Source organism: Pseudochaenichthys georgianus, chromosome 21 (genome assembly GCF_902827115.2).
Source record: "Pseudochaenichthys georgianus chromosome 21, fPseGeo1.2, whole genome shotgun sequence".
NCBI classification, from domain to species: Eukaryota; Metazoa; Chordata; class Actinopteri; order Perciformes; family Channichthyidae; genus Pseudochaenichthys; species Pseudochaenichthys georgianus.
The window spans coordinates 14,271,583-14,297,880 of NC_047523.1; the positions used below are offsets into that span (position 1 = coordinate 14,271,583).

At 39.8% G+C, this 26,298-nt stretch overlaps 1 protein-coding gene across 3 annotated transcripts in view; it reads right to left on the bottom strand.

Annotated features, from left to right (window-relative positions):
- Positions 1-26,298, bottom strand: part of LOC117466535 (partitioning defective 3 homolog B-like) — a 291,025-nt gene that overhangs the window by 137,244 nt on the left and 127,483 nt on the right. For 2 of the 3 annotated variants that reach the window (XM_034109835.2, XM_034109837.2), the window contains exons 12-17: positions 25,571-25,762; positions 23,980-24,138; positions 19,935-20,040; positions 11,427-11,532; positions 10,780-10,916; positions 4,320-4,364 (exon numbers count right to left, since the gene is read on the bottom strand). In XM_034109835.2, the coding sequence (XP_033965726.1) occupies positions 4,320-4,364; positions 10,780-10,916; positions 11,427-11,532; positions 19,935-20,040; positions 23,980-24,138; positions 25,571-25,762 (745 nt within the window). The remainder of the gene's footprint in view (positions 1-4,319; positions 4,365-10,779; positions 10,917-11,426; positions 11,533-19,934; positions 20,041-23,979; positions 24,139-25,570; positions 25,763-26,298) is intronic. The other variant, XM_034109836.2, reaches the window with a different exon arrangement.

A 26,298-nucleotide genomic window follows, 5' to 3' on the forward strand; every position in this document is an offset into this window, starting at 1 on the left:
GGCTTACTGGTGTGGTTTCCGGGTCGGCGATACAGCGGGACAGCGCAAAACTCTGAGCACACGCAAACACTCACAGCTGAAGTAAAAACAATAAGCGTGGCTTGATATTGAGTAAGAAAAAGGTTTATAAACGCTGTGAGAATGGGTCTGCGGAGAGCATTTCTCCGCGATCCCAACTCATCTATTACAACCAGGGAGCTCTATGCAAGTCAATGGGACTCTCTGTTAGTTGAAAATGTACGCTAAAGGTCCTGGTGTGTGAGGAGCTCCGCGGATTGGTCCATTTTGGTTCCCGGAAGAAACAAATGGAAAAAGAGAAATCTCCAACGAGGCGTTCTGGGGCAGCATAGACATATATTTTCTGTGTTAAGAGTTTTACTCGCTACAGGGTGTACTTTGAGGGTTTTTTACTCTGCAGACCGTTTACATGCATAAAAACCTTCATAACACACAAGGGGACGGGTAATAACCAGAAAAGCATGACATGGGACCTTTAACACTCACACAAATGTAAGAACCTTTTATACAAGTGAACAACTGAAAACATCTGCACATGGTGGACAACATATTACTAGACTGACTGGAAAACTTGTAGGGACTTTTCTAGCACAATACAAAAACTGGTTTGAATCATACATAACAGACAGGAGCTACTCTAATTCAAACGATAATTACGCAACTCAGCGGACGCAAGGGACATGTGGAGTTCCTCAAGGATCCATTCTGGGGCCTATTTTCTTTATCATCCAAACATGATCCCTCACAAACACACACAAAAAGATCATTACTTTCTCCCTTTCTTTGTTCCCTCATTAATTTCATACAATTTCTTATTCTGATTATGGGACCACACACACACACACACACACACACACACACACACACACACACACACACACACACACACACACACACACACACACACACACACACACACACACACACACACACACACACACACACACACACACACACACACACACACACACACACACACACACACACACACACACACACACACACACACACACACACACACACACACACACACACACACACACACACACACACACACACACACACACACAGCTACAGGCAGTCCCCATCACCAAAGGAAAATGTGTTGAAAGAAACACAGCTGCAACCGTTTGTTTAATGCCTCGTCAGCAGTGTGCGTTTGACTGTCCTATTTAAAGTAGCTTGAGGAGAGAATAAGTATCTCCACTTAATAAAGATATGAACTGATATGTTCCTTTTCACCATTACACTGCTCATGTCTGTAAAGCTGTACGGTATAGTATGACAGTGACTTGAATGATTTGTAATTAGAATGTATTCTTGAAGCATCCCTTATGTTACTCTAACTGTTTCACGTGTTTCCTCTTCCACAGCTGATTTGATGTATTACTGGAATTATTTTAGCTCCTACTTATTTGTGCCACCACAAAGACGTCATGCTTGTCTGACCACCGGAGAGAGATTAAAAAATGTGATCAGCTGCAGCATCCACACACGGGAAATGCATTTAGTCACAAAAAACCCCACTCAGACACATACACACGCTCGCTTTCACGGAAGGTTTCCACGCACACACACACACACACACACACACACACACACACACACACACACACACACACACACACACACACACACACACACACACACACACACACACACACACACACACACACACACACACACACATAATGTCTCCCATTTCCATCACTTTGCATCTGAGATTCTACAAAATTATAATATAATATGAAATCTTCCGAGGTTCACATTTTCCACAGGATGATGGAGACTTTCCATTACTATAACATTATCATAACCGTAATAGTTTCATGTGTGTGACTGTGGTTTCTTGGGGTGTGGAGGGAAAGACCAATGCTGGAAGTGAAAAAATAATTATTTCCGAGAAGTCATTGTCTTTAAAGTCCTCACTTGCCAGGCCCCCGCCCCTCTCTCACCAAAGTCCATGCAGCTGGCTGACGTCTCAGCGCAGGGTTATTGGAAGTATGTCAGTTATAAAAAATACATTAGAGCTAAAGGAAAGTGGGTTGGAAAGAACTGTCACGCCTGCCAGGCACACACTCTCTTTAACAGCTCTCTGGGCTTTGTGGCATAGTAAAACAGGAGACACGTTGACAAGCAACAGGTACAGGGAGTAGGCTCGAGGAAAAAAAGGCCCATAAAGGCTTTACCGGGTATTCAACAGGCATACTGCTGGGGACAACTCAAAAACTAAAAAGGTTGGAAAATATGGTGAGATTTACAGAGGAAAAATAGTCAGCTTTCACTTCGACGTTCAGGTATCACTGCAATCTAAAAATGTAGGTTGCCCTGTAAAAGGCAACCTACCCTTTTTTTTTTTTCGTATTTCCCAAACTTTATACGTTCCATTCACTGAGTTCTGTCAATTAAGGTAAATATGCTCACAAGGAAAAGGCATAGAGGAGACACATGTCATGTTACACCAATTAATAGCTACTCAAGGTCTTTCTATTTTACAGTTTTCTCACAGCTAAAAGGGCAATGCAAATGATTAAATAGTAAATGAAACCTGACAGAACATCAACAGATTAACGTTGCTGGCAAGCAAAAGCTTTGTTTTGGAAACTACTGGCAGATACAACCAGAGTATATGACACTATCGGTACTTGTCTTTTTTCTTTCCACAAAGCCTTACCGCTACATGTTTACTCTGTCAATCCCTCTGAAGTAATCCTCTTTCCCAAGACGTGCAAGATGTTCCCCTTACTTCCTTTTTACATCACTATATCTTGTCAGGAACACATTTAACTGCTGTCCCAATGTCTGGCTCATACAGCACCATTTTTGGACTCCTGTTACACTTAAGCTCCAAAGCCAAGATGAGAAACTCAAAAGGAAAAACTAGATGTTTCTCCTATCTTTTCAGCTGTTACGAGAGGAAAGTCTTTTTTGCTTTATAGGGTGCTCAAAATATGTGAAACTCTGCATCGCATTCTGTCCGTATCTTGTATTTTATGCTCCTTAAATTGCCTTTATTGGTTCCTTTAGAATAGTTATAGACCCAGTACATAAAAGTCAAACCACCATGTACAGCAGAACTTGGACAAAGGCTGCAGAGATTGACAACAATAAAGTGGCAGACAGTAAGACATACGTGGAGTGGAATGAGTGCTCTTACATTGAAGTACTATAGCTCCAAATGACATGGGGGATACTTCAAGAGAAAGAGAACAGTAAAAGTTTGACATCAATCTGTAAAAAGTGTGTGCAGGCTCAGGTGACCATCTGGCATTCTATGTCATTTGTTTCTTGCACCCTTCGAACAAACTTGACTATAGTGTCTTTAAGAAGTGGCCATATGTTTGCATTTCTCTTCTCTCTCAAGTCCCTCTGAGGATATTATTTTCATTTGCACTTATGTCAAATTGAGGAGATATCTAACGTGAGGTATAGAGGAGCTAAAATATATAGGAGACAGAAGAGAAGGCATACACGAGGAAAAGTCAAGTGGCATGTAAATGCAACTGGAGAGGGGGAAGGAAAAAGGAGGACACATGGTAAATAGTGACTTCAAAGAGAGTGATGATGGGGGAGGCAGAGAACCAGCAGGGGCTGTTTAGATTGCTCAAAGAACAAATACAAAAAAATATATATATTTTATTTTAGTAGCAAATCAAGTCTGATGGGCAACTCAAATTATGTGTGCTATCAAGTAGACAAAACACACATTATCTCTCATCCTCTTCAGATTTTGCCTAGCACACTTAACGAAATGTCGGCGGTGTACAATCTTACTTTCATTCTTAAACGTACCCAAGTTCAGCTTTTTTTGCCACCATTTTTATTTGCTTCTGCTTCATACTTTCCTTATCACGTTGTTGGTGTTGGCTTTTACTTGTATTGCTCTGTTACTTCCCTTTCATCTTTGGATACCGTTTTTCTTTTAAAAAGTATGGAACAAATTGAAAAGTGCTTTTGTGTGTTTTCGGATCATTTTTAAGTGTACATCTTTCCAGCTCATTGCATCCACATTTTCTTTGGATCCGTTTTGATCTGAAGTATTGTGTGTTCTCACATCATTTTTAAACTAACTCTTTCAGCCGATTGCAACCATTTTGTTTGGGTCTTTTTCCAGTTCTCTTGGGGTTTTTGTGGTCTGGGAATTTTAATTATTTTGCTCTTTTCCATCCATATTATGCCGACTTTAAATTACGTTTTTCCCAATTGCGTTTTTTATGCACCAATTTCAATAAATTGAGTGTGTCTTGGTGTCTCTATCACATTGATTATGAGCAGGTGTAGTTGCTTTGTATTTGCCTTACCTTCAGTGTATCCAACCAGGGATCCGACATTGCTCTCGTCTGCCACTGAAAAAAAAAGAAACACATGTTACTACTTCTACATTTTTTATATATTTTCCCCAGCTTGTCGAGAGGTGAATCTGCTGTCCACATATCCATAAAACCTTTAAACTTAAGAGCATTACTCCTCCTCAGCATGTCCTTCTCCCTCCATCATTCTCTATCAATACTTCTGTCTAGACTTAGCAGATAGCGGCGTAGCATCATCTTTTGCCTGTGATGTGAATCCAGCTTCACTGCTACTGAAGTCATTTCCCTTCCTCCCTTTTCTTTCACTTCATTTGTCATTCACCCTCCCTTCTTCATTCCCTCTATTGTTGCCACGTACCCTACATCTATCCCTTTCACCTTTTGCCCTTTACCCTCACTTATCTTCTCACTGTTTTCATTGTTTCTTCAGTTACACAGCATTGTTCTCCTCCCTCCTTTGATCACCATGCTCTCCATCATTGCTGCTTTATTAATCCTCCTTTCACTTTCTCCTCTCCCCCAGTTTCTTTTTTTGCTTTCCTCCCTACTTCCTAAAGCCACAAAGACAGCCAATGGCAACAAGGAACACATTTACTGGTAGTGATCTCTCACACACACACACACACACACACACACACACACACACACACACACACACACACACACACACACACACACACACACACACACACACACACACACACACACACACACACACACACACACACACACACACACACACACACACACACACACACACACACACACACACACACAAACCATGTATACATCACTTCAGGGGACATTACATTGACTTACATGCATTTCCTGGAGACTTATCCTAACTTTAACCATAACCAACACATGCCTAACCCTAACCCTAAACCTAACCAAGTCTTCACCCTAAAAGTAATGATTCCCCTCACGGGGACCTCCAATGTGTCCCCATAAGGGTGGTGAGTCCCCACACATGACTGTGTAAACAGATGTAGGTCCCCACAAGTATAGTAATGCTAGGCCACACACACACACACACACACACACACACACACACACACACACACACACACACACACACACACACACACACACACACACACACACACACACACACACACACACACACACACACACACACACACACACACACACACACACACACACACACACACACACACACACACACACACACACACACACACACACACACACACACACACACAACATGGCTTCTTCCAGCAAATACTTCTCTAATGAAAACCAAGCCTTAAGTGTAATTCTAGCTGCGTGTGTGTGTCTGATGGCATCTGTCTGCGGTGAATCAACATGCCCGGTAGCTTGTGGATCTGTATGTGTGTGTGCGCGCGCGTGTGTGTGTGTGTGTGTGTGTATGTGTGTGTGTACTATACTTCAATAGAGCTGCAGATGCCACGTGTGTGACGCACACACAGACCTGTTATTAGGCTGAGCTACACACACTAAGACTGTCACTTTCTCCAAAAAAACAATGAAGTTTGAACTGACATGATCGCTAACATGTAATTTGCTACGATGTAAGTAAAGAGAAAAAGGAACATATCAGTTCATATTAAATTAAACATATAGATTCATTAAAAACTGAGTTACAGAAGTTCCTATTTGCGGCGAAAGAACCTGAATACAAACTAAAAACGTACAGGCAAGAATGGACAAATACTGGTAAAGGCAGGGAGAGAGAAAAGGAAACAAAGATGGAGGGAATAAGGACAGCAGGAAGCAGTTCATTTGGAACCAATCATAAATTAGTCGTAAATATTTAATTGGGCTAGAAATTAAATCAGGACGAATTGAATAAAAAATGAAATGATGTAACCGACCCACAAATGAAATGCTGACAATGCTTTCTGTTTCTCTCTTTTTTTTACACACGCATGCACACGCACACGCACACATACTGTGTAAATGTTACTACATTCTGCTGAAATGATCTCATGCAGTAATTATACAGCACTCCCTTATTGGAGGTGAGATATAATAAGATTAAAGAATATGAGAATGGGAAAAAATGTAAAGCAGTTCAAAGCATATTTTAAATAATTATTCCACTTATTTGTACCTGTCCAACTTTACATTCTGAAACCCACTGCAATGGCACAAGAAACAGACTATTTGACCTTGATGGGTGTATCTCTGTGTAGGTATTTAAAAAACATGTTACTCAGGAAATGCACAGGACAGGAATGTCATGTGTATACCACATGTGTCGCATATATGATTTTAATTTGCATTACGCTACATTACTAATGAGCCAAATCTGATTTCCATACGCAGAGGGAAGTATGCCGACAAAGAACCACTTGCTAATTGATGCTAAAGGTAGCTTACTTGATCACCTCATTAGCAACATACCAATGGTGAATATCCTGTGGTCATTCAAGCAGTACTTGAGTTAAGTCTAAACATTGAACATAAAGAGGTCCCATAAGGGCTGCAACAAATTATTACTTTCTTATGACATTGTTCAAATATAGGATTCAAATGTTTGTCTATAATGACTAGGAAACGATCTTCATCCTGGATTCTCAAAGTCCAAAATAATGTCTTTAAATGTTTTGTTTGTCAGTCCAAAATGCAATGATTGTCCTTATAACAATAAAAGGCATACAATGTATTTATATTAGAGAGGATAGAAACAGCTTTTTCTGTAATTTTCTTTACTTTAAATATAAAAAAATGTCAGATTAGCAATGTAGCGTCCCTGCAGGGTTTCCAGATCGTTCGTAACAACACTATCACAATTAACAAGCTATCCTTTTAAAAAATAAGCTGAGATTGATAGGTCTTTTGGATAAAGTCGAAAGGTTTATCCACAAAGATGTAAGGTCCTCCCCTCAAAGCAATAACTGGATACAAACCAAAATCTTAGCCTCAATAAATGGTGTTTCTCGCAACGCTTCGGCAATACAACACGTCATGCCATTCAAGCAATCATGAATTCAATCCATATTTGTTTGTGACAAATTTACTGACGATCAAGTGTTTAGCATACAAAGGATATGATGTGCATACCATCAGTGTGTAATTAATGTAGAAATTGATGTCGTTGCCACTTAACTTCTGCTCTTTTGTCTCATTTTCTCTCTGACACAAACACACACACACACACACACACACACACTCGCAGCGGAACCGGCTGGAGGAGGAGGACTGAGGGAAGTGACATTTGAAACAATAAGCTTTTGTTGTGCTGCACCATCCACTGTCATATTACACAGATGTATGCATGAGCACAGACATAGGCACATTTCTAAAGTTGACTTTTAAACAATTACTGAAATGTCAGTGAACCCTCGCCTCAGTAATCAGAGAGCAACAGGTGACAAAGCTGACGTGGAGGGTGGAATAACAGAGGTCTTAGAATTCATCTTTTTTTTGTATGCATGAATAAATAACAGATAACAATGAAGCTGAATTAAAGTCCTGTGACGCAAACGGAGACATGTTTTTCTTTTCTTTTAGATAAACAAAAAATAGTTGAAAGAGAAGGAGTTGCTATGTAACTGCAGTTATAGATACAAAAAGTGTCACGGCGTGATGTTCCTACAGAAAGATCAGAGTGGTCTTCTAATGAGATCAAATCAGTCTTAATATACAAAATACTTATTTGGGATTTAAATATAAATGTCCCTATCAACTAAAATATGCATTAATGTACAAACTAATATTTTGTGTTCCGTACAGTATGAAAAAGGGTTTCGCAAAAATATCTAAATAATAAAACTATATACGAAATACTTATTGGTTTAAAGGTGGGGTAGGTAATTTTGGAGAAACCAGCTCGAGTGGCTACAATTTGAAAATACACAACCGGAAAGAATCTGCCACTTCCTTACAGAGCCCCTCCTCCAACACACACGAACGCGCACATGACCAATGAGGGCACGAGATAAGTTTGTGCACAGATGGAAGGCTGACAGGCAGGTAGGCCATCCAGTTATTTTAGCCGGGCCGGCTCAGATGATTGGTTGTGCTTTTTACAGTACTACGGCTTCCACCGATTACATTTTTTTATGGATTTGTTGTCAAAGCACTTCAGATATTCATTGCTATCGGGATGTTAGGAGCATTCCATGGAATATAACAAAAAGTGTATCTCGAGCCGGTTTCTCAAACTTACCCCACCTTTAAATGAATGTAAAACATATGCACCAATATAAGTATTTATATATATATTAGGGCCGGGACTTTAACGCGTTAATTACGATTAATTAATTACACAAAAATTAACGCGTTAAAAAAATTAACGCATTTTAATCGCACTTATTTTTGCACAGCGGAACGTTTCTCACTGGATGAGTTTCAGGCGTACCGATTATACTGGAGCACCAACTAACGTTCATGACTTCAGCATGGGACTTCAAACAACAACAAACCACGGTGAACAATAGTCAAACATGAACGAACAAGCTGATGAGACCGCTTTGGTCGCCCCGTGGATGGGACATTTTGTTTTAAAAAACGGACGGATGGAAGCGTCGATAAGAGCCGCAGCACATCAAGCCTAAAGTATCACCTCAATGCAAAGCATGTAGCAGCTAGCGTGGATGTTAGCCCGACTCCGAGTGCAAGGAACCACACCCTGACCCAACCCACACTCAACCAGATGACTGGTTTCAGGGCCAGGATAAGTCAGTCCACGTCTGAGAAAAATAACCAGCTCACTGGATTGTCACTGGGCTCGACATTAAGGACTGCCCGATGGCCCGGGGCCATCTAGTATTTAGCTCGGGCAATGAAGCCTCACCTGCTGGTTGCCCGATCGGGCAATCTATTATGCCAGTATCATGCAGCTCGCGGATCTAGTAATGAGTGACCCGACAGTAAAACTAAACATATCTACAGTATAACTAGTTTAGGTAGTTTGAGAGGTAATTAAAATAGCTACGTGTGATATTCTAACCTGAAGTGTGTGTTACTTTTGTTCCGCTCACCGCTGCATGCGATCATGCAGAGCTGCGTGTCGAGTCTCGACTCGTCAGCAGCAGCTGATCTCTCTCTCACGTCAGATTAGACTTCACTCGCGTTTATGTCCATATCGATCAGATCCAGCTAGTTATAGCTAATGATAGGACTACCTGCTTATTAAAAGACAACTACACAATAAGTGTCGCTATGCAACTGGATGAGGCCACAAAGTATAGCACAGCATTATGCATTTGTTTACATGCCCACCGGAACCCCGAGGCATTACCAACAGATCAACGCACAATCAACCCATACAGGACATCTCTTTCTCCACATTAAGTGTTAGACATTAGAGTTGACTATTCTTGTCTGTCACATACTCTTCTTGTCTGTCACATAAGTGGCGCAACTGAAGCGGTATTGCTCTAAAGGGAAATTATTTTTGACCGAAGATATTTAGATTTGCCGGCTAACGGGAACTCTGACGTGTGCTTCGCGGATGCGCTCGGCTCCTCTCGACTGCTGCTCGGGTCTGCTCGGTCAGCTTCCGGATGAGGAGGCATTCGTTCGACCAACTTACAGTAGTTAACATTACAAACATTTTTAACAGGGGCCATAATAGTGTAAATAATGTTTGTTTTGGCAGTTATAACTGAATGTAATGTTTTCTACTTTTTTCCATCTGGGAAGGCATTTGCCTTCATCAGATAGAAAGTGTTTTGACCAACAACTTAAGTATTTCTTAAAGCTATGCAGGGCATGCAAGCGAGCAAACACAAACAAGACCAAACAAACAAGTGAAATGAAGAATACAATTGAAATTGTACAATATAATATTGTGGTGGTTCATCTTATAATTCAGTCTAGAGAATGCACCAGAAAGCATCTAAGACCTGCAAAAATTAAAAAATGTCTAGGGGGAGGCCCCCCAAACCCTTCGTGCCATTTCGTCCGCATGCATTTTTCAGGGCAATCTCTATTGGGCTCAGGGCCATCTGTAAATTAGCTTAGATGGCCCTGTGCTTAAAAATGCGATTTTTAAAAATGCGATTAAAAATGCGATTAATTTCGATTAATTAATTACAAAGCCTCTAATTAATTAGATTAATTTTTTTAATCGAGTCCCGGCTCTAATATATATATATGTAAGTTATTTGATAAAAACATATATTCGGATGCCATTATACTTTTGTACAAAACGTTGAACGTGGAAACCCAAAAATAAATAATCATTCTATGTGCATTTGTTTATATTGAGACTTCTCTGACCCCATGTTCTCCAGCCACTGGAGCTCAGGGGGTCACAGAGCATTACTGTGTCTCTCCATGCAACATGCGTAAAGTGTTGCCCCCTGCATGTGTAGCTGTCAGTGAGTGTTTACAGTCCGCATGTGGCTTGGAGGAGCATGCCGTCCGTGCAGCAGCCATGCATCAGCATGACTTTCTGTGAGGCTGGGATGCATGTAGCCACCATGCAGAGCAGATAAACTGAGATAAATCACCCCACCAGAGTGCTGCTGGTTCTGAGTCGTACCCAGGTCCATGCTCTTGGAGGCTTTCACGTGCTGGTACTGCTGCTGGATCTGAATCTGGTTCTGGGGGGGAGACTGGGGCTGAGCCTGGCTGGAGCTGTGAGAGTTTTCCCTGGAAACAAATAATTAGACAGTCACTACAGAAAAAGCTGTAGATAGGTGGTTGTTTATTGTGGAAATTACATTATTTACAAACTTGTTTTCTCCACCCTTAAGGCGTGTTAGTGGTGGCTATCTTTTTAATTTTGAACTTAGTTGATGTTATCTTCGAAATGAATTCATTTTGTGTGATCCTCAGGCAGAAGAAATGCAAAACAGAATGCTAATCCAGCATCGGTGGTTGATGGGTTCTCATTAATGTTAAAATTAAAAAGTGTTTTAACAATCACATTTAGTGCAAAAATAAACACACCTTGTCATTGTAATTACAAAACTAGACTCATTTTGAGTAGTCAGTATAGAAGATAGTGTTGATGAAAAGAGTCAATGCATAATAATATAAATGGCTGAGACCAAAGGGGAAGACTTTAGATGACAAATGTTGTTCTAGTCAATCATTTCATTCATATGTAAAACACTCTGTATAGCTACTTTATAAGAAAAGTCATTGACAACCACACACCTCTCGTGCAGATAGGAGTGTTGGGTGGAGCTGCTGAACTCTGTTTCATGACCGTACAGCTCTGCATCCTCGTCATCGTCCATGTAAGAATAACTCCCATTGGTCACTGAAAAGCAAAAATAACAAATGATTGCATTGAGGATGTGAGAAGTGTTGATACAATGCAGCAGATCGAAGATTTCACACAAACTACGGCTGGCTTTTCTGGAGCAAAATGCTGCCATTTGCTTCATTAGTTAAAAAAAAATACCAATACTTCCCAGACAGCAACACATATCTTTACTGTCCACTGATACGCTGCCACGGAGGGTATATAAGTTTAAGTTAGACAGTTAATTGATACAGTCTAGATTCTGTGTATAAACTGTAATATCACTGCCAAACTTAATTCAGCACAACATTTTGAATTGATTATTGTCCTGCGTAGAGTCCTGACAAAGCATGAATTCAGACTTTTCAAAATCCGGAATGGTTATGAGCCATTCCGATAATTCTCTGATCAGATAACTGTAATTAAATAACAGCTAAGTCCTTTTATACTGTGTAGACCAGACCTGGGTATAAACCAGATTCATTCAGTGGATGAACAATGGTCAAACTAACATGACTAAAACGTGCTTCAGGTTTACACACCAAACAACACAAGCATCTGCTCTGATATCGGAGTCAAACAAACTGAGCAGAAGGATGAGATCTTTCAGGGGATATCATGACACTTTTCTCCCCCACAACAGGTGAAAAATGTTCTCTGTTAGTGTCCAATGGAAACACCATAAATAAAAGTGACCACAGCTGCCATGGTGTGTCAATCCCTCTTTGAAGCCTGCAGGATGTTGGTCATTTGATACTCAAACAAGTACGCTTTAACCAAACGCAGACTACTGTGCCGAGTTGTCTTTATAGACCTACTTGAAAAAGTGGGTTAAACTGAAACTCATTGGAGGATTTCACTGGCAGAAAGTCTGGAGGATAAAAAAGTGTGTGAAAGACAAGATAACGATAAGACGGAGAGGAAGATGAGGAGAAATACAACGGAAGCAGAAAGCAGATGAAACGGAATATCCAGCTGCAGATGTAGAGCAGCGATACGGCTACGTCTGCGTGATCAACGACTTCACGACAACTCGCATACACACAACTCCACCAGAGCACCATTTACATACAGTCATCACTTCAGCAGCGTCTCAAGATATCACATCCTCTCATCTCCACCCCCCCACTCTCTACACTAATCACCTGCTTTATTGTTCTTCTGTTTTTTTTTTGTTGCAATCTGATATTCCTCCTGTCATTTATCTCTCCGTTCAGATCTGCCATAAATCATTTTATCTCCCACTCTTTCTTTCTAAACTTCCTCCTTACTGCCGACACCTTAATCAGCCAAACTGTCATAAACACATTCTTCTTTCACCTCGCTCACAAACACACTGAGTCCCGCTCTTTGAAGTGAACGAGGCGTTTGCTGTGTGGATAATAGATCAATAGCGGTTTGCTCCATTGGCAGGAATATGAATCTTCTTCTGCACACAACTTTTTCTTCCTTCCTTCCGTCTGTATCTGTCTCCAATGCGCTTGTCTTATTCCCCATCTTCTTACTTTTCCTTTTCCACCTTGGGGGAAATAAAGGTGTCAACAGGATGCAAACTCATCAGGTATGATAAAGGATCCGAGCCCCCCGACCCCACGGAATATCGGCTTTAAAATGAGGAATAACAGAGGATTTTAGCAATCAGAACAACTAAAGCAGCAGTGGTAATAATAACAGAAACGCCAAAGAGTTACATCTAATAGAAATATACAAAAGCATTTATTAGGGCCCGAGCATGGAGCGCTAGGACCCGACGGCGTCCTAGCACGAAGTGCGAGGAACCTATTGTTATTGAAGGAATTCTTCTTATTATTATTATTATTCCATATTGCAATGCTTATTTAGGCCTTTAGGATGCTTCAAAGGTTGTATAATTTTGCACGGACACCAGGACCGGTGAAAAATGTGATATTCTGGAGTCAAATATTCCAACCTGCTCACTAGTGCCACCTATCAAAATCCCATTTCGGAATACATTTACAAAATCGCACCGTAACTACAAATAATCCTCTTGAAACCCTAAGCTCCGCCTACATTATTATTTTTTTAATTGGCATCATTTACATAAACAGTTAAATATTCACTTACATTTCAATTGTCAGTTTTTCAACACCAACATTCGTATACAGCATCGGTAGAGGGTCAGACACATTACCAAAGAAAATGAGCATGTTCAGACGATAAATATTGCCGCCATTAACCAAAACGTACTCGCAAAAAGGCGGAGCTTAGAAAGAAATGCTCATAACTCATCAATAATGTATCCAACCATCACAGATTTTGGTGGACAGGTTCAGTTTGTCTTGGGGAATAGGCACACCAAATACTTTTCATTTTGGACTATAGGGGGCGCCAAAAACACCACCAATGTACAACTCAAGAACGGACGGACGAATCCTTTTTTTTTTTACACATACTCTGGGGTTGACTACGAACTGAGATTTAAAGTGCCGCAACAAATGCAGAATGTGGGGGTGGCTTATATATTTTTTTAAATTGCGATAGCATAAAATGAGCTTCGGACGCAAAACTTGGGACACACGTCACAGCCCACGACCTTTTCGAGAATGTAATTTATTTTTATTTTTTTTCAAAAAAACTGCTCACTAGCGCCTCCTATTGTGTGGTAGTCACATATAGTTTATCAGAACTTCACGAATTTTGGCACAGACATTCCTCCTACAATTGCGGACATATTTGTCGTTGGCTTTCATTAGCCCCGCCCCCAAATAAGTCCGCCATTTTGAAAAAGGCGCACTGACGCGAGGGCCCGCTCATCACTGCGCGCACATGTGCGACCCCAGTTTTAATTTTAATTGTGTAGCAGTCAGTTTATAATTTTGGCAGGACTGTTGAACATTTTGAAAATGTATTTTCATCCCTCTGTGCAAGGCTTAGTCTTTCTATCTTTATAACCACTGGTGTAAAGTAACTAAGTTCATAAACTCAAGTATTTCAATGTTTTGCTACTTTGTTCTTCTTCTCCTCTACAGTTCAGAGGTACATGGTATTTAATACCTTTAGTTACAGATGTGGATGAATGATGTGAAATATAATCAAGTCTTAAAACCAGACTTTAGTTCCACCTGGAGTAAATTCACAAGCTACCCTGCAGTATACAAAGTCATTACAACTAGCTGCACCTTTACCAGCTTTGAGAACACTTTAATGATCAATCATTATAAAACATATCATATATATTATTCTGAAATGGACCAATCTGCACAATGACTACTTTTACTATTGCTACTTTCACTATATTTTGATGATAATACTTTTCTACTTGAGGAACATTTTGAATGCAGGACTTTTACTGTAACGGAGCATCCACACTACAGCTCCAAAAATAGCTTGGAGCTGGGCGTGTCTGGAGCTTGGGGATTTTATTCAAGCAACACGACCAACAACCAATCACATGAATCTCCCGCCCCCGACATACAAAGCAAAAACCCCCGGGGATTTTATGCGAGCAATATATATATAAACTCCCCAAACAGGCGAAAACCTACCAGTTTCCCCCACTGTCTCTGCCACCTCCCTCCATGCCTGGTTCCTCCGGTTTGTATCCCGGTAGGTGAAGAGGGTCTGGTCATACAAAACCGGGTGATTCGCTACGGCGATAGTTAGTTTCTCCTCCGACTTTTTTTGAAATATAGAAATGAACGGCGGGATATCTCTCCCAGCTTAGACGCGGTTTGATTGGCTACGGCTTCAGCTGTCAGATTTTGGGAAACGGGATTTGATTGGCTGGCGCTGGCTACTCCGGCGTCTCAGGCGACAGAAGTTGAACATTGTTCAACTTCTGTCGCCTGAGACGCCTCGCTCTGCTACCCACAATTCAGTTCGGCGAAAAAGCGCGGCTACGTGACGTCACCCCATTGAAAGTGAATGGGCAGATTGGAGCAGATTGGAGCTTTCGACGCTGTCGACGCTGTAGTGTAGACGGGCCGTAACAGAGTATTCCTACACTCTGGTACAAGACCTGACTACTTCTACTTTTACTCAAGTACAAGATCTGAGTACTTCTACTTTTACTAAAGTACCAGATCTGAGTACTTCTACTTTTACTCAAGTACAAGATCTGAGTACTTCTACTTTTACTAAAGTACCATATCTGAGTACTTCTACTTTTACTAAAGTACCATATCTGAGTACTTCTACTTTTACTCAAGTACAATACCGGAGTACTTCTACTTTTATTCAAGTACAATATCTGAGTAATTCTACTTTTACTCAAGTACAATATCTGAGTACTTCTACTTTTACTCAAGTACAATACCTGACTACTTCTACTTTTACTCAAGTACAATATCTGAGTACTTCGACTTTTACTCAAGTACAAGATATGAGTAGTTCTACTTTTAATCTAGTACAAGATCTATACTTATACCACCTTGTTTTATAGCCTATGAAAAACCTATTAGAAAATGAGGGCTAAAGCTGCCGCTCCGACAGGGAGCTCTGCTGCTCTGCTCTGAACACCTGAACTGTTCTAACAGCTGTTCACCAGCGGTCCAGTGAGTCTGTGCCACAGTGACTCCGCACAGTTACTATTAACGAACGCACCCGTAGGTGATGTAGCTGCTGAAGTTAGACCCTCATCATCGCGGAGTAGCAGAGTTCAGCCGACAGACAGACTCGAGCACACAGCTCGTGCTTCGTTATAATATATAGAGAAATAACACCATGCGTGTCATGATGGCACATAACAGCTCGCGGTCCTCCAGCCATTTATTTGAGTTTAAACGGTTGGGCTTTCTGACTTTCCAATTCATGAGAATAAGGTCTTTATTTGAGAAGCAAGCTAGAGCTATGAGTTTTGTGCAAATTGAAAATCTATGTCATTGGGGGACATGCCCAGCATAAGGTGACCATATTTTCAAAATTAAAACTGGGGACATTTTGAGTTTTGCGGTCAATATATCATTAACATATCCAATTGTCTTCACTGTTCAAGAAAAAAGGGAGACAATTCTGGTTCAATGTAATTTGAACATTTTAACTGGTGGATACAAACAGAAGGACGATAGCTCATATATGAGACTTCAAAGGTCTTTTATTTTGAAACTGTACATCGGATTGTCCAGATTCTCTCTGAGTGATTAGATGGGGTGTCCTGCTATCACCCTGGAGTGAAATAAGTCTTTGAGACTGGATAGTTTTTGTTGTATTCTTATCTAAAAACAGAGGGATGATAGCTCATATATGAGACTTCAAAGGTATTTTATTTTGAAACTCTACAGTACATCAGATTGTCTTGATTCTCTCTGAGTGACTAGATGGAGTCTCCTGCTATCACCCTGAAGTGAAATAAGTATTTGATTGACTTCGAATGACTCTTTGATTATGGACGGTTTCCATTAAATAATAATCAAAATATAGATGGACAATACATAGATCTAATTTGAGATTTTAAACCGCTTACATTTTAAATTGTGCTTCAGAAAGTAATATTATGTTAGGAGTGTTGTGAGATGGTGTCAAAATCAATTGAAATTAGTCACCCAGTGGAAATGTCAGATATGTCTTCATAACTGCATACTTACATTTTACATTCACTCAGTTATAATGTGACAGTTATAGGCCTACATAGTTTGTTTTAAATTATTATTGATCACATTATATAGTACATATTTATTAATTTAAACTCCAGTATATATGAATATGTTTGGTGTGTTTTTTAGGTATATTTTTAACGTATATTAAAAAACTGGGACATTTCCGGGGACATTTTCAACCGGGGACAGGCCAATACAAACGGGGACTGTCCCCGGAAAAAGGGAACGTCTGGTCACCCTAGACTACTTCCATATTAAAGATCGTATAGAGTACCCCTCCAACTACATCCCAGAGGGCCTTTACACAGTGACACAACCATAGAGAGAGTATAGGGGTGCCCACTTCCCAACAACCATGCCAGCATAAGCATGAAAGGGTTTGATCCATCATTTGAAGTCTAGAGGGACTCAACACCTGACACACCTGGACATTGATGAAGAGTTCAACCAAATGATGTCCCTACTAAGAAACATAGGGCATGGAAAAGTGAGAGAATGTATGATTCTTGGTAGCACACAGAATGAGATTTGTATGGAGAAGAGATTAAAAGGCAGTGCAAAAATAAAACATCTGAATACATATGCAGGGAATCATTAACATGTATTCTCCTGCAAAGCACACTACAGTGCAATACAAGAATGTCTTCATTTTCATTAGGGCTTCAAAGCCATATCAAATAGATTCAATGTGTGAAATAGTTCATCAGAGTCTAACATACTGACAAATGCTACATATTTACAAAGACTGATAACTATCTAATATCAGCCCATGTTACAACCTACAGTTTAGAGCCTGATAAATGTGAGTACTGTATATCACCAAAACGGAGGTGCATTTGAACAGGAGTGTATTCAAGGGCACAGCTGTTTACCAGTAAACACACAAACACAACACTGTTTGAATCAGGGCAGCAATTCCTGCTCAATCAGACTCACACACACACACACACACACACACACACACACACACACACACACACACACACACACACACACACACACACACACACACACACACACACACACACACACACACACACACACACACACACACACACACACACACACACACACACACACACACACACACACACACACACACACACACACACACACACACACACACACACACACACACACACACACACACACACACACACACACACACACACACACAGAGATAATAAAGGAGTGGGATTGAGTTAGAGAGAAAATTAAGCGATATGAAGCAAGAACACAAATAACTCGTTCTAATGCGCCGGAGCAAGCAATAACTAACAAACAGAACAACCTTGAGAAAAGATGAGAGAAATAAAAGCATGTAGGGAAATGAACGGGAAAATAGGGGCTAGCATATCTCTAATCAAGGCTGCAGTGTAGAAGGCAGTATCCGTTTTGTTTTGTTACTTTTCATCAAACTTATTCAGCACTTTATGAACATATTGCAAATGATATGCCCAACTTTGATCCTGCTTCAATGGCAAACGATAAAAGAGAAAAACGCAATAACAGGGGAAGATTAAATCAGGGAAGGAACAGGGTCAGAATAAAAGCTCCTGAGACTCAGTTTTAAATGTAAGTGTGTCTGTAAAGCTATTCTACAATGTAAAGTGCTCGTCTGTTGAGGGTGTGAGAAAGAAAATAAATCAGAAATAAACAATTAGTAGTGAGTGATGTTCCCAGTGAATGTTGGCCATCTCTACCAAATGGAAACGGCCTTAAAAGAGAGAGGTAATCGTTGTTAAGTGCAAACCATCTAAATAAGGGTTGTGTACTGTATGTGGAAGCATTTCTCCAAAAGTCAGTCACTGAAGCTCAAATCAGTGTATATAATATAATAATGTGTATATATATATATATATATTTGTATTATATTTATAATAACACTTTTGCCTTATCAGAATGAAAACCCATGTACATTTTTTAAGCTTTCAAATGTGTTGTTGTGCCTACTGTGTCACTGTTGACAGAACTTGAGAAATGAGGGAAAAAAGCCTATGGATACACCTGTTATTTGTTCATAAAATGTGTATATAGGTTCATGCTACCTCAATCAAACTTTCACATTATCATAGTGACATCCCATGTATATATTTCCAGATTTCAAATGGTTTCGTTGTGCATGTTTGTGTATACAAAATAATATCATTTTCAAAATCCGTTTTTACGTTTTTCTGTGATTTTTTCTGTGAAGTATAAAAAAATGAAAAAAAAGAACTATCAGGATATATAGGTGAGGTTGTCCTTAAAAAAAGATACCAAACATTGACATGCCATACATTTCTTAATGGGGTTTTGTAAGACAAATCAAAAGTATGCGAAAACGGCCAAATTAGCCCAGGACTCCAAAGTTAAGGGGGACATTTGGGCCATATTTGACAACAATTCCACCAAGCCATGAAAGTTGGATGGATTTTTGGACGGCCTGAATCAGTCTTGGAACATTTGTACATTTGTTCCATGTCACAACAATCTCTCTCCCATCATCTAATAGAGGTGAACATTGCCCCAAAACAATACATAATAAATGAACAGAATAAAATAAAAATGTATATGCCCAAAGGAAATTCCTAAGATGAAATATTTGTAATATGTATTTATTATGTAAAATAATGACTCAAATGGGCAATGTTTCTAGATTTCCAGCTAATTTCAGGGATGTTCCGGTTTATTTTCTTATCAAGTAGCTGTTCACTGCTACGTTTTATACTTTGAGTTGACCTCATATAAAGAGACCTGAGACAGGATACAAACAGAGATGATAGTGCTAGATTATTCATAAATAAAAAAATACACTTGATTCATAGATGTCATGTGTATTAGCCTGCTGTCCAACAATGATGATGATCAAAGTCCACTCACCATGAGATGCATAGAGAGAGTTGTTCACCATGGAGTGACCGTTCACTGGACCCATCAGACCGGAGGAGCTGTCGAATGAGCGATTGGGTGACACCCCAAGTTGATCCTAAAACAGGGAGGAAACAAATAATGAATATCAGAAAAAACATTATACAGACAGACAGAGAATGGACACAACATTGTTTTAAAGTAAGCAAATGCAGCCACGTAAAAATGTGTTGATAAAATGTTTAATAGTTTAGGAAAAATACATTTCTGTTCAACTCCACGAAGGCTCTAAAGACATTGCACTTCCTTCAACACCAAAAACATGTTTAATGTATTTATTTTCATTCAAATTACAAAGATGTTACACAACTAAAAAACATCTGCCTTGTAAATATCTAATTGCTTCTGTATATCATCCGTTCATTTGTTTTAGAACCTCATACGTTAAGTAAGAGATAATGTGCTGCGACGCGGTCATTATGGGGAAAAGAACACCGACAGGCTGATCAGGAGCCCGACTACTTGTCACATTATCCCGCTTATTACATGGCCACATTCTCAACAAAGTAACGTTATGACTCCCAATATTAATTTAAATGCTTTCATTTTTTTTTTAAAACATAAAAACACAAGTTCAAGCCTATATTAACTTGATGACATCATCACTTCCATAGCAACAGAAGCCATTATACGAGAGTTTTCACAAGCTTTTTTTTTATATGAATCTTTATTAACGTTTGATGTAATTTGCATTCAAATGACCAGAAAAGCAGCTTAGTGCTCTGTAGCAGTCCATTGCAACTCAATCAGATGTTGAGCATGTAGAAAGAAAGAGAAGAAGAGGGACACACTAGAGAGACAGCGGAGGATCAAGGTGAGAGAGGGGAGCTTATTTCCCATGGCCTTCAGGCTTAACTGTCTTTACCAGGGCTTCCTGTGTGTGTGGCAGTGACACTCACACTGACACCCCCCCCCCCCTCTTAGTCCCCTGTAATAATGTGTCCCTTTGTGCGTTTATTATTTCTTTAGGAATTGAATTTGCATGTCTTTGTCTCCTGTGTGGAAACTGTACGTAGTCATTAACATGAATGCATATGTATGGCGCTCTGGTTGTGTTTCTCTGTTTAGACTCAAACAGGAGAAGACATGACAGCGCTGTGTGTGCGTAATAAATCCTTTCTGTCATCTTCCTCTTGACCCCCCACCGAGTGCCAGCCCCTGCTCCCCAATTTCAAGCCCAGGCTTCATCACTCTTCAGAGTGTCAGAGGTCCTGTGGACCCCCTCCCCTCCCCCACTGTCTCCCAGTACACATCCCAGTTGCATAGTGCAATCCGATTGCTCTTGAAAAAGATAAGGTTTATTTTCAATGAAGATGTTATTGAGGCAAAACGTAGTTTCTAGTTACAGTCAAATGTTAGGAACAATTCTACAAAACATAAAACTGAATCTGGTTTTACGTTTGGGTTGCTCTTTTCCCATAAAGAATCAGAATATATTATGTATAGTTTATTATATTTGTTTTGTGGCAGTTTTTCCATTTTGGAATGAAATAAAAATACAAAGACAAATTAAAATAAAATATGTACAAAGAAACACAATAAGTCAAAATAAAATATTGCAATTAGAGAATTAACTAACACAAAAAATATGTTTATTAGTCAAGTAAGAAGTTAATTAAAATAAATATGTTAATATGTGTATTTGATAATATATTGTTGTCTGTGCTGTCACAATGGATTGTGTCTTTAATCTGCAAACCAAATGTACCTTTGTGTGAAAATTAATAACCTGAACCTGAATATATAAAGTGCTATGTACGTTGTAAAAAATATATGATTGATGAAAATCAGATTAATGCTTGAAATGTACATTTTAACACAGTATTAATCCTAAGTGTTATTAGTATTGCACAGTAGAATAACTGCAGGTTATGCAGACTAAGTATTGTTGGTGTTGAACAGTTTATTATGGTGGAGTAAGTCTAATGTCTCAGAGTGCTTGAAGGTAAGGAAGGAGTTAAGGAGTTTAATTACATGTCAAAAGTTAAGTATAAAGTCTTATATTTATAGAAAAATGTTTTCATGTCAAGGATGTTAAAGTATATTTTCAGAATGAGAGATCAACTAAATCTAAATAGCTGAATATGTGATGTGATGTATTGATCACTGGGAAACTATTTACAAATGTGCATTATCAAGCCATTATTGTGTATCAAGCAATTGTGACAGTACCACAGCGAGCAGCTTCAGGTTCAGGAACCTCTGCTGAGCCATGCTTATTTAGCTTGGAGATATAGAGTATTTGGGCAGTTAGTGAATAAAGAGAGCAGCTGCATAATGAAGTGAGAGATTAGAGAAAGAGAGATGATGAATACAGTATGAAGAACTGAGTGAGAGACAGGGCAAAGGACATAGAGAAGAAAAAAGGAGAGTAGAGTGGTCCACTTCTGAAATGTTAAAAGCATCAATACTGAAGCCAAAAAAAGCCTTTTAAAAAGGCACCGTCTCTTACAGTATATCTGCCTTTGTCTTCCTCTCTTTGTATCCTTTCTTTTCATCTCTTAACATGGATGCTACTCTTTGATGTTGCTAATAGCTTTCACCATCAAGCTATTGACAGGGGATGCCCTGCAAGCACACCACTTCACATGTAGCGATGCACATGGGCACAATTATCTGAAAGTAATGCTGTTTATTACAAATGCATTGCAATCAATCTTAATGACAATTTATCATTTTGAAAGAAGCTATAGATTGTGGGGCTATTGAACTATTTAGTTCAAAACATTGTTCACATGTAGTTCAATTAATTTCAATCAGAAGAGATTACTAAATGAGCATTTCATGTTTATATACATTTTTTATTCAATTTTCTCGTAATTTGTATTGGACATTTTACTTTAGTTTTCTTAAATATGATATATTATGAATATTATACATTTGACAAAAAGTTATTCTTACACCAATTTATTGTGTTTACATACATATTTAATTGATTTTTTATATTATTATCATTTTAGTTGTATTCTTAAATGGATCAACTGTCAAGAAACCCAATTTCCTGGGAGATAAAACATTCAGATTTTTCAATCAGCTAAATACTGGTACTTTTTTAAAGTGTGTTTTTATTTGTGTGTACCTATATGTCTGTTTGTTGTGCTTATGTGTACATATTTTAAGCAGGCACTGTACGTATCTTTTTTCCCCACTACAAGCAGGCCATGCAGAGGGCCGTTCACACTTGAACCAACAACCCAGCTTTGTGTGTGCAAAGGTTTGTACAAATATTCTACAGAGCCATGGAAAAGGCACCAGCTGAAAAGCAGCCGAGGTGAAAAGCGCCTTTTCTCTACTAGAAAAAAGATACAATGAAGAACACTCAGTCACACACAAAGAAGCACACGGACACAATCTGAATAGCTGGAGTGTAAATGCTCTTTTGCTGCTGCTGCTGCTGCTGCTGCTGCTGCTGCTGCTGCTGCTGCTGCTGCTGCTGCTGCTGCTGCTGCTGCTGCTGCTGGTAAGAGCAGGGTGACTCGTGTCAAGTGTGAAGAATGGATGGAAGGGCTAAAAAGTCAGAGGCAGTCGACTGCAAGAACGAAAGATGCTTTCAGTAGTCAGAGCCAGAAGAGGGGATAGGAGATCCAGAGGGAAGATATAAGAGACATGCATGTTTGTTTTCGTCTTAGTTAAGCAACAGTGGCGAGCATGGGCTCTCATTGTCACAGCGGGGGTCCTAACCTAGATTCTGGATGTTTTTGACAATATAAAAAGAGAAACCAAAGTATATTAAGAACACTTTTTAATGCAGTTTGTGCTTTACTATCCATTTTAAGTCTTCCAAATACAAATGTTATTTGTGTTTATTACTTTGTGTTTTTACATGTTATGACATTCACCAGAGCAAAGTGAAAATGAACACATACAATAGACTATTTCATAAAGATGTGGGTCCATAACATTTCAGTAAAGGCATTTTGTAAGGCTGCTCTTGTATTCATGTTACACCCCTGAGTCAATGTGTCATTAGTTTAAGTCTGTGTGGTTGTGTGTGTACCTTCAGAGCCCTCAGCACCACCAGTTGGATCATCCCTCTAACGTTTCCCTCCTGTGACATAGAGCGGCGGAGCGTCTCCATGGCCACGTGATTGGAGCGCCCTAGCAACGACTCTCCGTTTACTGCCATCATCTGGTCGTTGACATGCAGTCGACTGTCCTGTAAAACACACACATCAGGCGGATTAAACAAAGTCTGCATTCTCAGTGAACTGGAATATAGAACTATGCATTTTATGAAGGTCTGTGTATCTGTCTATTGTTAATAACCATGTACATGTTTGCCCTTTGCCAAGGCTCAGTTTGTCTGTCTGTCGACAAAATAATGACCCTATTTTCATGAAACTTAGGAGAAGGGTACACATAGGGTAAACATAGGACGAAAAAGTAAAAACTAGATTTTTGGAGCAGATCACAATCAAGGGTGGATAAATAAATGATTGTTAACTTTGGTGATATGTACCACATTTGGAGACTGGGCCAGAGTTACCTGCATTGGCTCTTGACGTCTCAAGCAAACATGGAGGTGGCTGAGCCAAAACGGGAATGGCTAACAGTGCTAATGGTGCTAACAAGGCTGATTGACATAAAAGTGCTAGCAACACTGCTGACAAAGCTAACCTAGGAGGGGGCCATACCAGCATAACATACATGACATGACATACATAAATAACGGCACCAACCAACAACACAAACAGACACACACAAACACACACAGACACACAAACACACACAGACAGAGACTAGCATCAGCTCCGTCTGGCTGACTTCCCTTGTGTATAATTTATGCCTCTACAGAGAACCTGTTTCCATCTATTATTGTCCGTCTGCACACACATACTAAACACTGTGAACCCAAACATGTATGTGAGTGCATGTGTCTGTCTGTCTGTCTGTCTGTCTGTCTGTCTCTCTGCTGTCCACGACATGTCAAGTGTGTCCTGGTGAGTAAGAGGTCAAAGGTTAACCGAACAGGAGCACATGGCAGGAGACGCAGAGACAGCTGTGGTGTCCCCAGAAGACTGTCTCATGAATAATAAGTTATCTTGACACTACTTGTCAGTTTATATACTGTTACAGTTTTTGTTGATTGAGGAGGTGAACACTCTTATACGCCTTTTCCATTGATATTCATTCCATTCGAGCACCGTGCTATAAGAACTGTTGGGTTCTTGTTGGTTCGACTTGGAAACCTTATCCACCACACGATAGGCAAAGTTGCTCTATACTTACAAAGTTAGAATAGATTGCAATCACAACTTCTCCACCAACTTTCTACTCTTTGTCGAACTCGCCACAAACTGTTGCTGCTCACTTAAATGCATCAACATCTTCTTACGTAAGCCACCAACATGTACTGGCCTGGGTAAATGTCAATCGAAAACACGCAAACCTGGTTTCGGCTCAGAACCGGCCACGGAAACACACTCTTTGGACTCTCTACTGACACTCTTTTGACTCCCTTTGGAAAAAACGTTGCCTTTTTTACCATACGCTAGTCAAAAACACTAACTTCAGGTAAGTCTTACATGTTTCCCAAATGTAACAATGATTACTTTCCAGGACACAGGTTGTCTTTGTTTGTTGCTTACCTTGTATGCTGCCCCTCCATGTATAATGGATTTGATGAATATTCCCAGGTCCTCTCCGGTCTCCCTGGACTTGTTTCCTTTGAGGCTGATGCCCAGGCCTGCCGAGCCGGTGTCATTAAGAGGCACCTCAAACATGAGCTGCTCCTTACCGCTCTCCAGAACAAAGCCAGTCACACGGGACAACTCGTCCTTCTGGGAGCGAGGGGGAAAGTAATGGAGGTAGAAACAGGGTGAGGAGACGGAGGTCAGCTCATTCGGCGAGAATTGTCTCCAAAAGCTAAACTAAAAGCTTTTCCATTTGAGAGAAACCATCACAAGGAGCTTTTCAGCTAAATTCAGAGTGAAAAATTGCAGCAAGAGTCTATTTTCGAAGGAGAGAAAAAAGCCATTTGGACTGTCTGCTTTTATTTCCACATGTTTTCTTCTTTTAGCTCGGCAATATCAATAAGATGACCTGTGCATTTTCAAGAGGTAATTGGAGAATACGGCAAACACAGAGAGCCAGAGAGACACAAAAGTACTGCGAGCAGAGGGAATATGGAGAATAAAGAAAGATTGGACAACAGACAGAGAATAAAAGACAGGCTTTGTAGATAAAAATGTATTTTATAAACCCATATAGATGGTGGAAAACACCATATCATCAACAAGGAAGTATGGCAGTAATGACTACGTCTGAGAGAAAGTCAGAAACAAAGAACGCAAGTGTATCCCGCCAGATGAAAGTG